The sequence below is a fragment of the Salmo trutta genome, chromosome 13 (genome assembly GCF_901001165.1).
Source record: "Salmo trutta chromosome 13, fSalTru1.1, whole genome shotgun sequence".
Classification (NCBI taxonomy): domain Eukaryota; kingdom Metazoa; phylum Chordata; class Actinopteri; order Salmoniformes; family Salmonidae; genus Salmo; species Salmo trutta.
In genome coordinates, this window is record NC_042969.1 from 21,532,315 (window position 1) to 21,549,765 (window position 17,451).

The window sequence follows — 17,451 nt, forward strand, 5'->3', positions numbered from 1 at the left end:
CTCTCTTTAAAGTAAAGATTCACCCATTTTGAATGTTGTATTGTTTTTGTGCATCTCCAAGCAACGTTCGATTCCCGGGGTCATTTCATGTTTTCATGTGTATCTGAGCAATTGCCATTCAAGCAGGCAGAAATTCAGCTGGTATGACGTAGCATTGCGATAAAGTAGTAAACTCTCACTACACTGGAAGTTAATAGGAATTTTATATTGTGAAAACATTTATCATACATGTCAGATTTCAATACATATGCCGATGTCATAACGCGACAGGTTGTCTTCTCTCGAATGAGCCATTGATCATATTTTTGTGATATTCCTACCTGGAGAAATGTGTAATTTAACAGAGGATCTAACACATTTCTCCTATTTGTCTGCCCCTTCAGTCCAGGATGCATTGCATGGTGCGGTTGCGAATGTCAGACTCCACTCTGAGGCACATCGAATCTGAAGGTTCAACATGGTGAGATTGTAGAGCAGTTTGTTTAGGTGATTTTACAGCTAACTAGCTACTTCACATGCAGATATTGACTTTGGTATTATTGTGTGTAGCTACGTTTGCCCACAGTGAGAGCGTTGCATTGTGGATTTTGTAGTCGACTTGAGCTACAATAGATTTCCACAACAATTTTCACATGTTGCTACCAACCTTATTACAACGACAAAATGAAGCATTTGTTCACCAAAAAAATATTGTTCTCACATATTAGTGTTATGTAACATTTATAGGAATGAGTGGTTCTGGGTGGATTTTTCCTTTCAGTGTCTCATGTACCCATTCTGAGCTGCTAAAGCTCTATTCTAGACAGAGCTCTTTTCTACAAAACAGAGCTCTATTCTAGAACACAGACCTCCAACTCACTCACCTTAACCAAAGGCCTGACAGGTTTCATATGCAGGCTCCGGCTGCTATGGCGATGCACACTGCTACTGCTGCCCTCTTTGTGTGAGTCCAGGCCCGTGGGCACGTTAGGGGGGGACAGCAGGAGCCTTTTCAGCTGTAGGGAGGGGGACATAGGTTGGGACAACTGTCATTTACACGTCTGCCAATCAATCCATCCATCAGCAGAACATACAGTATCATCACTCCTGACAGGGTCCATTCCACCGCAAAAACCCTCCTTCCCTTTCTGCTCCTCCGTCCAGCGTTCAAACCGAAGCTGACAGGAGGAAGCTGTGTGAATATAAGATCAAACAGAAATGTGATTCTATAGCTCTCCTAGTCACTTTTCAACCAGGAGTTAATGCTGCACTGCAGTTCAAATGGACATTTTATTCCCTCGCATTTCATTCATTACACATTGAGGCAGCGGCATCGCATGTGAAATCATCAGATGATATAAATCAGCTTACAACAACAATCCCCTAAGCTGCGCTGGTTTTGGAACACACTGTGGATGTCACCAGAGTGCTGACTGTAGATGTGAGGGAATGATGTGGCTGGTCCCAGTATGTTAATACTGACTGGTCTTATATGTCATGTTGAAACAGATGATGAAATTGATGAGAAGAACAGTGCTAATTGAGTTGCCCATCCCTGTCAGCATGTGCCAACCCGGCATGGGCTTCAATGGTGCCTCTCAGTGTTTCATTGAGGAAAGTGAAGGGGCGCTGAAGGTTTCCATCTCTATGTACACTGTTGGTGCGCCAGGCCCACCCATGCCATGAAAGACTACTCTACTCTGGACCAATTCCTGCACTGCCTGGCTCAATGTAGCCCTTGTTCTCTGCTGCTCACAACCTCTCGCACACACACACACACACTTTGCCTCACACACACACACACGCACACACACGCATACACACACACACACACACATACTTTGCCACACACACACACTTTGCCACACACACACACGCACACACACACACACTTTGCCACACACACTTTGCCACACACACACACACACACACACACACACACACACACACACACACACACACACACACACACACACACACACACACACGTCAGGTGCAGTTACAGATCCTGCCAGTAGAGGGAGTCCTGCTCCTCCACTCACTAACCAGTCATGACACCCCCAGGGTAATCTCGTTCCCAGACACTTCCGCCCAAATGCGCAGAGTCTAGCGGACCAATGTTAGCCAATGCAGAGAGCTGGGAGAAACTCAACCAACCAATCATCTCCCACAACACATTCTCACACCACAAGCACAGAGCCACACCTCACAGTCATGCGATTCGCTAAAATTAAATGATGACAAATACTTTACTCAGTAAGGTCACTCCCATAGAATCCTATGGTCACTCCTACTAAGGCCAATTTTGAGTGGTTGATATTCCAGGCTTATATGCGCTGTGCAACGAGGTTACCCCCAGGGTCACATCAATAAATCCTCTGGTCTGTCACTGGGATGGAGAGGGACTGACAGGCAGGCAGGAAGGGAGGGAGGTGGACTGTTACGTGTCACCATGTTAATCCACATTTCAAAATATAAAATGGGCCTTTTTTGCCTAAAAACAGATGTTGAATATAATGACATCTTATTGGCCATCAATCCACTACTCCAGTCTACATTATCTATGGGTCTGTATATTTGTCAGTAAAAACACCACAAATGTTTACCTCTGAATGACTAGCATGCACAACAACGTTTACCTCTGAATGACTAGCATGCACAACAAATGTTTACCTCTTAATGACTAGCATGCACAACAAATGTTTACCTCTGAATGACTAGCATACACAACAACGTTTATCTCTGAATGACTAGCATGCACAACAACGTTTACCTCTGAATGACTAGCATGCACAACAACGTTTACCTCTGAATGACTAGCATGCACAACAACGTTTACCTCTGAATGACTAGCATGCACAACAACGTTTACCTCTGAATGACTAGCATGCACAACAACGTTTACCTCTGAATGACTAGCATGCACAACAACGTTTACCTCTGAATGACTAGCATGCACAACAACGTTTACCTCTGAATGACCAGCATGCACAACAACGTTTACCTCTGAATGACTAGCATGCACAACAACGTTTACCTCTGAATGACTAGCATGCACAACAACGTTTACCTCTGAATGACTAGCATGCACAACAATGTTTACCTCTGAATGACTAGCATGCACAACAACGTTTACCTCTGAATGACTAGCATGCACAACAACGTTTACCTCTGAATGACTAGCATGCACAACAACGTTTACCTCTGAATGACTAGCATGCACAACAACGTTTACCTCTGAATGACTAGCATGCACAACAACGTTTACCTCTGAATGACCAGCATGCACAACAAATGTTTACCTCTGAATGACTAGCATGCACAACAACGTTTACCTCTGAATGACTAGCATGCACAACAACGTTTACCTCTGAATGACTAGCATGCACAACAACATTTACCTCTGAATGACTAGCATGCACAACAACGTTTACCTCTGAATGACTAGCATGCACAACAACGTTTACCTCTGAATGACTAGCATGCACAACAACATAAACAGAATACCAGTTTTGACTCATTTTGTTGTATTGCTGCTATCAGTACGAACTGATACCAACTCCCATTAAGATTCTTAAGCTATCTAAGGACATCATGGGGGTAATTTCCATCAATTTGTTAAAAATGTCCCATCAGTGGGTATATATAGAGTCTGAATGTTCTCCTGTAATTGTAATTATCTCTGAGAGGCAGAGTGACTCGAGGTAGAGACCATGTAGGTATGTAGATAACTCATTTCCCTCAGCGCTGTAACCCAATAGGACCTTTGTAACCCTTGCCTTGATCATTTGGGATTTCTGTCTCTTTACCCACTCCAAAGTTTCCAAACTTAAGGAAAATGAAGGAAGTATTTTGGCTTCATTGTGGACAAGAGGAATAAGGACATATTACAGGAGGATAAAGGACATATTACAGGAGGAATAAGGACATATTACAGGAGAAATAAGGACGTATTACAGGAGGGTTAAGGACGTATTACAGGAGGAGTAAGGACATATTACAGGAGGAATAAGGACATATTACAGGAGGGTTAAGGACATATTACAGGAAGAATAAGGACGTATTACAGGAGGGTTAAGGATGTATTACAGGAGGAGTAAGGACATATTACAGGAGGAATAAGGACATATTACAGGAGGGTTAAGGACATATTACAGGAAGAATAAGGGCATATTACAAGAGGAATAAGGACATATTACAGTAGGGTTAAGGACATATTACAGGAGGAATAAGGACATATTACAGGAGGGTTAAGGACATATTACAGGAGGGTTAAGGACATATTACAGGAGGGTTAAGGACATATTACAGGAGGGTTAAGACATATTACAGGAGGGTTAAGGACATATTACAGGAGGGTTAAGAACATATTACAGGAGGGTTAAGGACACATTACAGGAGGGTTAAGGACATATTACAGGAGGAATAAGAGGGCATATATTACACCAGACTTCCTAGTTCACTGTTGTACCAGAGCTACCTACATGCTCATCCGAGCACACAGAATATCAACTGGCCAAATGTTTCCCAATGTAATGAAATCCTATTAATGTATTCTCTGTAAAATATACCAGTTTTCTGTTGCAATCCACAGCAAGCATGAGTAGATAGGGACAACAGTTGAAAATAAAAACATGTTTTTCCTGAGAGGGGTGCAGGGGAGAGAGGGTAGAGGCATCCCAAAGGACAGTGTGAAAAGAGGAGAGGGGGTCACAGGGTTAGCGCCACAGTGTTACTGCTGGCGCTATAGGATGCTGGGCTGGGTCCTAGGAGTCAGACATGGGTATGACAGTAGTATATCACCCCTTTAAGATGGCAAAGGAGTGAGAGAGAAATAGAACAATGGGGGAAAGGAAAAAAAGGAAGATTGAATGAGAGTTAGGGGAGGTACAGTGCATCCGGAAAGTACATTTTCAACATTTTGTTACGTTACAGCCTTATTATTTGCAAATTGATTAAATTAAATGTGTCATTATGGGGTACACATAATACCCAATAAGACAAAGTACTGACTAAGGGTCTGAATACTTATGTAAATGTTATTTTACCATTTTTTTGTGTGTTGATTGATGAGGGGGAAAAATGATTTAATCCATTTTATAATAAGGCTGTAACATACCAAAATGTGGAAAAGGTCAAGGTGTCTGAATACGTTCTGAATGCACTGCAGGGGGAGGGGGGTCAAAAAGAGGTGAGAGCCACAGTTTCTTTTAGAGAACAGTTTGTGGTCCAGGTTGCCTGCCTGTGCCTGCCAGTAAAAAGCATTCTTATTAGAAGTAGTGGTTGCTAAAAAGAATGGAAAAGCCCAAAATGAGAAAAATTCAGACCTTTGTTGACTATCATACCCATGCTGTGGGGTAGTCAGAGCAGAGGCCCATCCAAATCCACCTTAAACAGTGAGGAAGGGTTCTTACTAGAGACGGATCTTCTGTCTCTGGGCTCAGGGAGCCTGAAGGGAAGGGGAGGTCCTCCTCGGACCCCTCCCTCAGTGAGGGAAAAACAGACAGCCCCCCCTCCTCGTCCTCCACCATGCCGTCCAGGCTGTCTGTGAGAGCAGCCAGCAGCGCCGCATTCTCCTCTTCTATCTGGAGGGGGCAGGAGAGAGAGAGGGGGCATCAGTGAACACACTACTACCCACTTACAACACAGTCAGTTACAACACAGAGCACTCTGCATTTGAATTCTGAAATGGCTACTCTGGTCTGAGAGCACCATCCATCCATGCACAGTGTTGTTCGTTTTAGCAGCTGCCATGTTACTAAGAGAATAGAGTCTGGTGGTGGGATGATAACAGAGCAGAGATAGCCTATGGGAAGTAAACAAGGTTTCATCTCCCCCCACACCCCCCCATCTGAAGGTTAAATGAACTAAGCTGGGAGATCAATGGCTTCCACACTGGCATCCAAAACAAGGCCCGGAGGCGATCGTCCCAATCCAATCGCTACTCTATCCCTCTAAAATCAATCTGAACAAGGGATTATTATCAAGTGGATGGTAAATTAGACAACAGCATTGGGTGGTGGGGCCCAGCTCACTCAATGGTGGGTGATGTTTATGAACACATTATATGACGTGTGCATTAGTCTGATCGATAAAAATTCTAAGATGGGAGTCTACAACTTTATCATAGACTAAGACTGGAGCCTCTTCAGTTTACCAATAATGTGTGTAGTCTAGTCCTATGTAGGGTTGCAAAATGCCTGGGACTTTCAATAAATTCCCTGGTTTTCCTGAAATCCCAGTTGGAGGATTCCTGGAGTCAGGAGGGAAATCCAGAACCATCCAAAGAGGATTTCTGGAAAACCAGGGAATGTATTGAAAGTCCCAGGCATTTTGCAACCCTACAATCATAGAAGGGTTCCAAAGGGATTCTTTGGCTGTCTCCATAAGAGAACCCTTTTTGGTTCCAAGTAGAACCCTTTTTTTGTGTTCCATATAGAATCCTCTGTGGAAAGGGTTCTTCTACGTGGGACCCAAAAGGGTTCTATCTGCAACCAAAAAGGGTTCTTCAAAAGGTTCTCATATTGGGACAGCTGAAGAACCGTTTTAGGTTCTAGATAGCACCTTTTTTCTAAGAGTTGTAGTCCCTATGTTGGAGTTCTATTACATAGGGTAGGTGGTCCTGGTGGAATCCTAGCCTGGTCCCAGATCAGTTTCCAAGACAGAACAAACAGATCTGGGCCCGTATCTACAAAGCATCTCAGAGTAGGAGTGATGATCTAGGATCTGTCCATCTAATCTTATTCATTATGATCTAAAAGGTAAGAGTGATCTTAGATCAGCACTCCTACTCTGAAAAAAGGATTGATACAGGCCCAGGCTATTAGAATCCTGAGCACGCGGGCCGAGCGTCTCACCTCAAAGAGCTCGGGGTCTCCTGTGCTGTACTGGATGGAGGCAGGGGAGATGTCAGCATTGTCGTTGCACCAGTGGAGCTCGCTGAGGCAGTTGACTGAGTCAAAGTCACTGGCGTCCAGTTGAGAGAGGTCAATGTCAGGGAAGTCAGCGTCCAGGCGGTTCGAGCAGACCTCCTCCTCCCCATACTGGAGAGAGAGAGACCGAGGGAGGGAGGGAGGGTCAGGTTAGACTCTTGTTTGATCAAAGTCCTTTTAAAGAAATACAGTACATTGAAAATATCATTGATATCTTATCGAATATATGTAAATATACATTACATCAATTCCATTGATATCAAATAGCTGTAATGCTTAATGGAAGGGTAATGGGCCAGCAGCCTCTACTTAAACCATGCTCGTCAGCATGCTCATATTAATGGAAGTGGATAGACTACTACAGTAGAGTATGGTTGTCAATGACGCAGAGCCCTATGAAAGAAACAGTCTCCCTCAGCACACGCTCATTACAACTAATGGACAGAGTGATGAAACATGGACCACACAGACAGACCAGAGTCATGAGACTGAGAACATCTGCTAATGAGCCCTAGTAAACCTGGGATATTCTACTACAGAGCAGCAGTGCTGGGGTCCTCTGGTAGTAAAACTGGGATATTCTACTACAGAGCAGCAGTGCTGGGGTCCTCTGGTAGTTAAACTGGGATATTCTACTACAGAGCAGCAGCGCTGGGGTCCTCTGGTAGTTAAACTGGGATATTCTACTACAGAGCAGCAGTGCTGGGGTCCTCTGGTAGTAAACCTGGGATATTCTACTACAGAGCAGCAGTGCTGGGGTCCTCTGGTAGTAAAACTGGGATATTCTACTACAGAGCAGCAGTGCTGGGGTCCTCTGGTAGTAAAACTGGGATATTCTACTACAGAGCAGCAGTGCTGGGGTCCTCTGGTAGTAAAACTGGGATATTCTACTACAGAGCAGCAGTGCTGGGGTCCTCTGGTAGTAAAACTGGGATATTCTACTACAGAGCAGCAGTGCTGGGGTCCTCTGGTAGTTAAACTGGGATATTCTACTACAGAGCAGCAGTGCTGGGGGTCCTCTGGTAGTTAAACTGGCATATTCTACTACAGAGCAGCAGTGCTGGGGTCCTCTGGTAGTAAAACTGGGATATTCTACTACAGAGCAGCAGTGCTGGGGTCCACTGGTAGTAAAACTGGGATATTCTACTACAGAGCAGCAGTGCTGGGGTCCTCTGGTAGTAAACCTGGGACATTCTACTACAGAGCAGCAGTGCTGGGGGTCCTCTGGTAGGGGTTTGGGGAATAAGCCAGAGTGAAGGGATGTGACTCTAGTCCCCTGGGGAGAGAGATGGAAAGCACATTTCATGAAGAGAGGGACAGAACAGGAAATAGGCTATGCCAGCGGAAAGTGGAGCTGGAGAGGACTTCGAGGAGAAGAGTAGTGAGTGTGAGTGTGTGTGTACTTTTCTGATTGGGGTGATGTTTAAACAAAACTGGTATCGTTGAAGTTTAGATTTTTTTTAAATATATATTTTTATATAAATACAGTTGAAGTCAGAAGTTTACATACACTTAACTCGTTTTCAACCACTCCACAAATTTCTAGTTAACAAACTATAGTTTTGGCAAGTCCGTTAGGACATCTACTTTGCGCATGACACAAGAAATTTTTCCAACAATTGTTTACAGACAGATAATTTCACTTATAATTCACTGTATCACAATTCCAGTGGGTAAGAAGTTTACATACACTAAATTGACTGTGCCTTTAAAAAGCTTGGAAAATTTCAGAAAATGATGTCATGGCTTTAGAAGTTTCTGATAGGCTAATTGACATAATTTGAGTCAATTGGAGGTGTACCTGTGGATGTATTTCAAGACCACCTTCAAAACTCAGTGCCTCTTTGCTTGACATTATGGGAAACTCAAAAGAAATCAGCCAAGACCTCAGAAAAAAAATTGTAGACCTCCACAAGTCTGGTCCATCTTTGGGAGCAATTTCCAAACGCCTGAAGGTACCACGTTCATCTGTACAAACAATAGTACGCGAGTATAAACACCATGGGACCACGCAGTTGTCATACTGCTCAGGAAGGAGACTCTTTCTGTCTCCTAGAGATGAACGTACTTTGGTGCGAAAAGTGCAATCAATCCCAGAACAACAGCAAAGGACCTTGGAAAGATGCTGGAGGAAACAGGTAACAAAAGTATCTATATCCACAGTAAAACAAGTCCTATATTGACAAAACCTGAAAGGCCGCTCAGCAAGGAAGAAGCCACTGCTCTAAAACCGCCATAAAAAAAGCCAGACAACGGTTTGCAACTGCACATGGGGACAAAGATTGTACTTTTTGGAGAAATGTCCTCTGGTCTGGTTAAACAAAAATAGAACTGTTTGAACATAATGACCATCGTCATGTTTGTTGGAGGAAAAAGGAGGAGGCTTGCAAGCCAAAGAACACCATCCCAACCGTGAAGCACGGGGGTGGCGGCATCATGTTGTGGGGGTGCTTTGCTGCAGGAGGGACTGGTGCACTTTACAAAATAGATGGCACCATAAGGAAAGAAAATGATGTGGATATATTGAAGCAACATCTCAAGACATCAGCCAGGAAGTTAAAGCTTGGTCGCAAATGGGTCTTCCAAATGGACAATGACCCCAAGCATACTTCCAAAGTTGAGGCAAAATGGCTTAAGGACAACAAAGTCAAGGTATTGGAGTGGCCATCACAAAGCCCTGACCTCAAACCTATAGAAAATGTGTGGGCAGAACTGAAAAGGCATGTATGAGAAAGGAGGCCTACAAACCTGATTCAGTTACACCAGCTCTGTCAGGAGGAAAGGGCCAAAATTCACCCAAATTATTGTGGGAAGTTTGTGGAAGGCTACCCGAAACGATTCACCCAAGTTAAACGATTTAAAAGCAATGCTACCAAATACGAATTCAGTGTATGTAAACTTCTGACCCACTGGGAATGGTGATGAAAGAAATAAAAGCTGAAGTAAATCATTCTCTACTATTATTCTGACATTTCACATTCTTAAAATAAAGTGGTGATCCTAACTGACCTAAAACAGGGAATTTTTACTAGGATTAAATGTCAGGAATTGTGAAAAACTCAGTTTAAATGTATTTGGCTAAGGTGTATGTAAACTTCTGACTTCAACTATATATATATATATATATATATATATATATATAATTAAAATGACTAAACAACCACTATCAGGTCCCAATCATCATCATAAAGGGAAACATTTAAATTGAACAAACACCTAACGCAACCGTGCTGTAATTATTTACCACGGATATAAAGCGCCCCGGAATGTCATCATCGTTAATAGTTGAAAAAATGGCAGAGAGCAAGGAAGCGACAGTAAGGTGAGCACCGTCTGGTAGGGTTTCCACTAGTTACCACAAACACAAAGTCAAAATTGGTCATATCGTAAAAAATCCAGATTTGTTGCTTTTTGGTCTTAATTTAAGGTTAGGGTTAGGGCATAAGGCTAGCAGTATGGTTAAGGTTAGATTGAAAATCTCATTTTAATAAGATAAATTGTAGAAATAGGTGGGTTTTATGACTGTGTCTGTGGTAATTACTGACAACCTCTGGTAGCTAGCCAGGACTGCGGTAGATTGAACAGCACTGCCCCCTAGCGGTCACACACAGGACCATATCTGAATTGTGAATTCACGTCATTTTATGATTTTCTCTTGTTGTTTAAACAATAAAAACGTGGCAGTTTAAAAGTTAAGAATGTTTTACATTTGTTACATTCCTGGTTTCTGATAGTTGTCTTTGGCGTGCCAGAGGGGGACACTGGTTTACAGGTTGTACCTGACTTTGACAATGCGGTTTGCAGGTGGCCCCTAGCAGAGCCTAACCACAGGCTGAATATTCTGTGCCACAGAGCCCTAGCTAAGCATCTTTGATTAAATGTGACTAACACTAAATACTCCAGCTCTGTTTCACGTCGCACCCGCCTCTAACTAATCCAATCCAATTTCACTCATTTCATTAAACTAGTCCGGGGTCAGCCTGGTTACAACCAATCATCAGAAATCACTTCCAGCAACGCTTTCTGTTGACAATGAGATGAGTGGTCTCGTTGAGACAAGCAGAACAAGGGTAATTTCGTCCCTGTGAAAAATATACCTTTTCGAACACACATTACATTTCCAGGACATTGAAAAGCCACAAACTAGCCTATCAGTGCCTTGTCTAGTTAGTGAGTTGTACATTTATGACAGGAAAGCTGTGTTCTCTTTGATGGAAACCAACCTTCAGTGCCACGATAGCAACTCTACATTATGTTTGTTGGATCAAAGATTAGGGGGTAATAAATTGATAAAAGTTATATAAATTGCAGATGTAGGCCAACACAGTTGTGTGTGCCACTGTAATGATCAAAGGACTGGATACTCAAGCCATCTCAATTATAATATTCTCTGGCTGAGCGAGAGAGAGAGAGCGAGAGAGAGCTGTGGTGGCAGGCTAGCTGGTTTGATATCTCAGAAGATGTGGAAGGAGTAAAGAGGAGAAAGAGAGGATGGGGAGAATGCCCTCTACATGCCCCCCCCCCCCCCCCCCGATCCATCCATCCTTTCTGCAGGTCTGACTCCAGCGTTGACTGTGTGTGTGGGTGATGGAGCCTTTAAGCACTCCTATCTCCTTCCATGTTCAATTTAAGGACTTTATTGGCACGGGAAGGAGGATTTTCCCAAGGTTGCTATTGACTCATATCCCACGGTAGTTACTGGGGTAATATTTGTCTCCACTTTTGTGGTTTGGGGTGATCAGTCCTTGCTTCCAAATGTTGGGGAAGATTCAAGAGCCAAGGATGATGTTATTAAAGAGTTAAAGCCAATTGGAATTTGTGGTCTGTTTATTTGATCATTTCATTGAAGATACCATCAACACCACAGGCCTTGTTGGGTTGGAGGGTTTATATGTTGTCCTGTAGTTCATTCAATGTAATTGGAGAATCCAGTGAGTTCTGGTAGTCTTTAATAGTTGATTCTAAGATTTGTATTTGATCATGTATATTTTTTTGCTGTTTGTTCTTTGTTATTGGGTCAAAAAGATTGGAGAAGTGGTTTACCCATACATCTCCGGATAGATAACTCTTCGCGTTATTGTTTGTTTATTGTTTTCCAATTTTCCCAAAAGTGGTTAGGTTTTTGCATTCTTCATCAAACCATTTGTCATTGTTGTTAATTTTCTTCGGTTTTCTGTTTGACATTTTTAGATTTCATAGAGAAGATAAAATATACTCTTCACTATTACAGTGGAATGTTTTGTCCAGGAAGATGTGTAAAAGGGATTGAATTTGTTGTTGCCTAAAAGTTTTTTGGTAGGTTTCCACACTACATTCCTTCCATCTATAGCATTTCTTAATATTATTCAGTTCCTTTGGCTTTGATGCCTCATGATTGAGTATTGATCTGTTCAAGTAGACTGTGATTTTGCTGTGATCTGATAGGGGTGTCAGTGGGCTGACTGAACGCTCTGAGAGACTCTGGGTTGAGGTCAGTGACAAAGTAGTCTACAGTACTACTGCCAAGAGATGAGCTATAGGTGTACCTACCATAGGAGTCCCCTCGAAGCCTACCAGCTAGGTGTTTGTCCCCCTGTGTGAAGAGGGTGTCAGGTTTTTGTCCAGTTCTGGTATTTAGGTCGCCACAGACTAGTACATGTCCCTGGGCCTGGAAATGGTTGATCTCCCCCTCCAGGATGGAGAAGCTGTCTTCATTAAAGTATGGGGATTCTAGTGGGGGGATATAGGTAGCAGACAGGACATTTCTCTCTGTTGAGATAATTTCTAATGTTTCTGTTTTGATTAATTTAATAGAGTGAGTTAGGTCTGCTCTGTACCACATTTGCATACCCCCCAAGTCTCTTCCCTGTTTCACACCTGGTAGTTTGGTGGATGGGACAACCAGCTCTCTGTAACCAAGAGGGCAACCAGTGGGTCCATCTCTTCTATACCATGTTTCTTGTAGGATGACAATGTCTGTATTTCCAATTTCTTTGGTGAAGTCCAGGTTCCTGCTCTTTAGGCCAAAGGCAGATGACCTTAGGCCTTGGATATTCCAGGATGAGATAGTGAAAGCTTTGTGTTCCATAAAGTGTCCAATGTTGTTAGTTGTTTGGTTTGGCCTCAGACCAGTAAGTGTGAGCAGAGCCTGCTGAGCATATCTCTCTTTCTCTCAATTCAATTTAAGGACTTTATTGGCATGGGAAATGTATGTTTACATTTCCAAAGCAAGTGAAACAAAAGTGAAATAAACAATAAAACATGTACAGAAAACATTACAATTACCAAAGTTCCAAAAGAATAAAGACATTTAAAATGTCATAGTATGTATATATACAGTGTTGTAATGATGTGAAAATAGTTAAATTGTAATGAATACGATGGGAGACAGAGAGCTGGTTTCAAGAGCAGGGCGCAGCAGGTGTTTATTAGCAAAGGACCACAGGAGGAGGCAGGTAGCTGGGTCCAGGGGCAGGCAGAAGGTCATACACAGGAGGAGGCAGGTAGCTGGGTCCAGGGGCAGGCAGAAGGTCATACACAGGAGGAGGCAGGGAGCAGGGTCCAGGGGCAGGCAGAAGGTCATACACAGGAGGAGGCAGGTAGCTGGGTCCAGGGGCAGGCAGAAGGTCATACACAGGAGGAGGCAGGTAGCTGGGTCCAGGGACAGGCAGAAGGTCATACACAGGAGGAGGCAGGTAGCTGGGTCCAGGGACAGGCAGAAGGTCACACACAGGGGGTCCAAAACGGTCACAGTACAGGTAGGGAAAAGGCTAATAACGTAGTCCGGAAGATCAGGCAAGAGGTTGACGACAGGAAATCTAATAGGCAAAGGTACCATGGAATAGGGAATAGGCAAAAAAGGCATCGTTAGTGAGGAAGGCCAAATGGTGTATGTTTTTCACTGGTTGCCCTTTTCTTGTGGCAACAGGTCACAAATCTTGCTGCTGTTGCTGCACACTATGGTATTTCACCCAATAGACATGGGAGTTTATCAAAATTGGATTTTTTCTCTATCTCACTGTCTCTCTCTCTCTTTCTAATAAGAGGCCAGGCTAATCAATTTGAGCAAAGCTCTTTATTTCCAGGCAGGCTTTGTGTTTTTGACCTGTTTCTCCCCTCCCTTGTCTCCATAGCAGACCGCCTGGATATCAATCAATAAACACATCCTTAGGCTCTGAAGGTTTAAGGTCACAGGGAGAACGGTCAGGCACACACGCAAATACGCATGAGTGCATGTATACACGCACCCCCGTACACACACACATGCACCCATGTACACACACACCGATATGCACGCACGTACAGTATGTTTTTTTGGTACTTTTCCCCCTTTTTCGCCTCAATTTCGTGATATCCAATTGGTAGTTACAGTCATATCCCATCACTGCAACTCCCGTACGGACTCAGGAGAGGCGAAGGTCGAGAGCCATGCATCCTCTGAAACACGACCGCCAAGCCGCACTGCTTCTTAACACACTGCCCGCTTAACCCAGAAGCCAGCCGCACCAATGTGTCGTAGGAAACACTGTACAGCTGGTGACAGAAGTCAGTGTGCATGCGCCTGGCCGTCACAAGGAGTCCTAGAGCGTGATGGGACAAGGACATCCCTGCCGGCCAAACCCTCCCCTAACCCAGACGACGCTGGGCCAATTGTGTGGCGCCTCATTGGTCTGCCGGTTGCGGCCTGCTGCGACACAGCCCGAGATTGAACCCAGATCTGTAGTGACGCCTCTAGCACTGCGATGCAGTGTCTTAGACCGCTGCACCACTCGGGAGGCACATTTAAAGTATGTTAAGGGATGTGACATGGACATGCATTGAGACCGCTCCCCCCTCAGTCACTGCAGTCATGCATCATGTAGCAGATTTAATCACATACCACAGCCGCACCATTGAACCAGAGCCGCACCATTGAACCAGAGCCGCACCATTGAACCAGAGCCGCACCATTGAACCAGAGCCGCACCATTGAACCAGAGCCGCACCATTGAACCAGAGGCGCACCATTGCACCAGAGCCGCACCATTGAACCACAGCCGCACCATTGAACCACAGCCGCACCATTGAACCACAGCCGCACCATTGAACCACAGCCGCACCATTGAACCACAGCCGCACCATTTAACCAGAGCCGCACCATTGAACCAGAGGCGCACCATTGAACCAGAGGCGCACCATTGAACCAGAGCCGCACCATTGAACCAGAGCCGCACCATTGAACCAGAGCCGCACCATTGAACCAGAGCCGCACCATTGAACCAGAGGCGCACCATTGAACCAGAGGCGCACCATTGAACCAGAGCCGCACCATTGAACCAGAGCCGCACCATTGAACCAGAGCCGCACCACTGAACCAGAGCCGCACCACTGAACCAGAGCCGCACCACTGAACCAGAGCCGCACCATTGAACCAGAGCCGCACCATTGAACTAGAGCCGCACCATTGAACCAGAGCCGCACCATTGAACCAGAGCCGCACCATTGAACCAGAGCCGCACCATTGAACCAGAGCCGCACCATTGAACCAGAGCCGCACCACTGAACCACAACACCACCATTGAAACACAACCAAACCTTAATTGAAGTGGCTCTGGCCTCTGTCATTTAGTAATACTACACGCTGTCTGTGGGGATCCATGCTGGTGGCCATTCACCAGAACTGAATCTCTATAGGAGTTCTAATCTAGGATCTGTCGATATAATCTTATTTATTATGATATAAAAGCCTAAACTGATCCTAGAACAGCACTCCTACTCTGAGATGAATTGTGGATACGGACCCAGGAATCAATGCAGGAATCATCTAAAGCACGTAACTATGAGCTGTGGTGTGAATTGTTGCTAACTCAAAGGAGGTTATGTATAATAATCAACCTATCAAATGCAGAGTGGATATTATTGCCTTGTGTGGACCTAAAAGGAAATGAGTCAGTGTTCTAAAGTGGCATCAGAAACTGCCAACTGAGACATGAAAACAGTGTTAGCTCAGCCATGTGTTGTGTGAAACTACACACAGAGATAATTATGCAAATGTTGGCTGGCGCATCATTGTTAATCCAGCCATAACCTACTATCAAGAACACCAGCACCGTCCTTTCAGCTCTCCTGTTTTCATTTCTGTGTTCTGTCTTTTCTGTCATCCTCCTCGTCCCCTTGTTCGCTCGCTCCCGCTCAGCTACTGTGGGGGACATGTAGCCTACACCACCACCTCTGAAATATGTGCCATCAACAGAAAGCCCAAGGTGACAAGGGAGAAATAAACCAGGAAGGAATGTCAACTATGCACTCCTTATAGATGTCCATGTCTGTTTACAGACGATTTATCGGCTGGCCGATATTAGCCTTTTACGGCTGTATTTGTATCTGTGTTTAATCCACTGAAAAGGACCAGAAAAGGAGCGGGGGGGGAAAAAACAGTTGGTAGAGCATGGTGTTTGCAACGCCAGGGTTGTGGGTTCGTTTCCCACGGGGGACCAGTACGGGGAAAAAATTCTGAAATGTATGCATTCACTACTGTAAGTCGCTCTGGATAAGAGCGTCTGCTAAATAACTAAAATGTAAATGTAAAAGCCGTTCTTCATAATATTTGACAACTTTTTAAATTTCATAATTTGTCCTGAAGAGGGCGCTATAAGCCTATCGTACCTTCGAACTACAGCAAGACTTTTCACCCAACGCAACTACACCAGTCAGAGAGAAGAGTGAACTACTGTGAACTAACGGTTAATGCTTCTACGGTGAGTGTTGAGTAGATAGAAGCTTGCCAGCTCAATAAAGTGCCAAAAATACACACTGGCCATAGAATTACTGTCAGGTGAAGTGTCATGGTAGGTTGTTGGGTGTCATGACAAACAATAGATGCTATGTCCAAAATGTAAAGCAAGAGCTGTGCTAAGAACGTTCAACTCTGTGTTACCGTTAACGTTACAGCCCTTTCGTGAAGCCCGTGAAATCTGGTGTGTTATATTTGCTCTTTGTGAAGGGTTGTCCTCAAGTTCTGTCATTCAAATGTTTTCAGAGAGACAAAAAAAAAAACATTGCAGGTAGCGCTTCGGTAGCGCTTCGTAGCTACGATTTGATTTGATGTATGGGTTGTCACTTATCGGGGGGGGGGGGGGGGGAATTGTTTTTCAGATTGTGGATTGAGACGCATCCCATGCAAAAACTGATATCTCTAGCTCAAACTGACGGATTTAGATTTTTTTTATTATGTTACTTAGATTGACGCACAGATAAACAATCCATACAGAAAACTTTTTTTCTTCATTCCAGCTCTATTAATAAAAATATTGGCAGATATTAGAAGTCGATTAATTAGGGCCGATTTCAAGTTTTCATAACAATCGTAATCGGCCTTTTTGGACGCCGATTATGGCCGATTACATTGCATTCCACGAGGAAACTGCGTGGCAGGCTGACCACCTGTTACCCGAGTGCAGCGTCAAAAGGACCTTGTGGCTGCAAGGAGCCAAGGTAAGTTGCTAGCTAGCATTAAACTTATCTTGTAAAAAAAAAGCAATCTTCACATAATCACTAGTTAACTACACATGGTTGATGATAT

The 17,451-nt window shown here is 44.1% G+C and overlaps 1 protein-coding gene across 1 annotated transcript in view; it reads right to left on the bottom strand.

The window, feature by feature from the left end:
• The window catches only part of ppargc1b (peroxisome proliferator-activated receptor gamma, coactivator 1 beta), a 96,642-nt gene that overhangs the window by 17,847 nt on the left and 61,344 nt on the right, over positions 1-17,451 (bottom strand). Inside the window, exons 2-4 of the mRNA XM_029771414.1 lie at positions 6,837-7,022; positions 5,394-5,564; positions 864-995 (exon numbers count right to left, since the gene is read on the bottom strand). Of these exons, the coding sequence (XP_029627274.1) occupies positions 864-995; positions 5,394-5,564; positions 6,837-7,022 (489 nt within the window). The remainder of the gene's footprint in view (positions 1-863; positions 996-5,393; positions 5,565-6,836; positions 7,023-17,451) is intronic.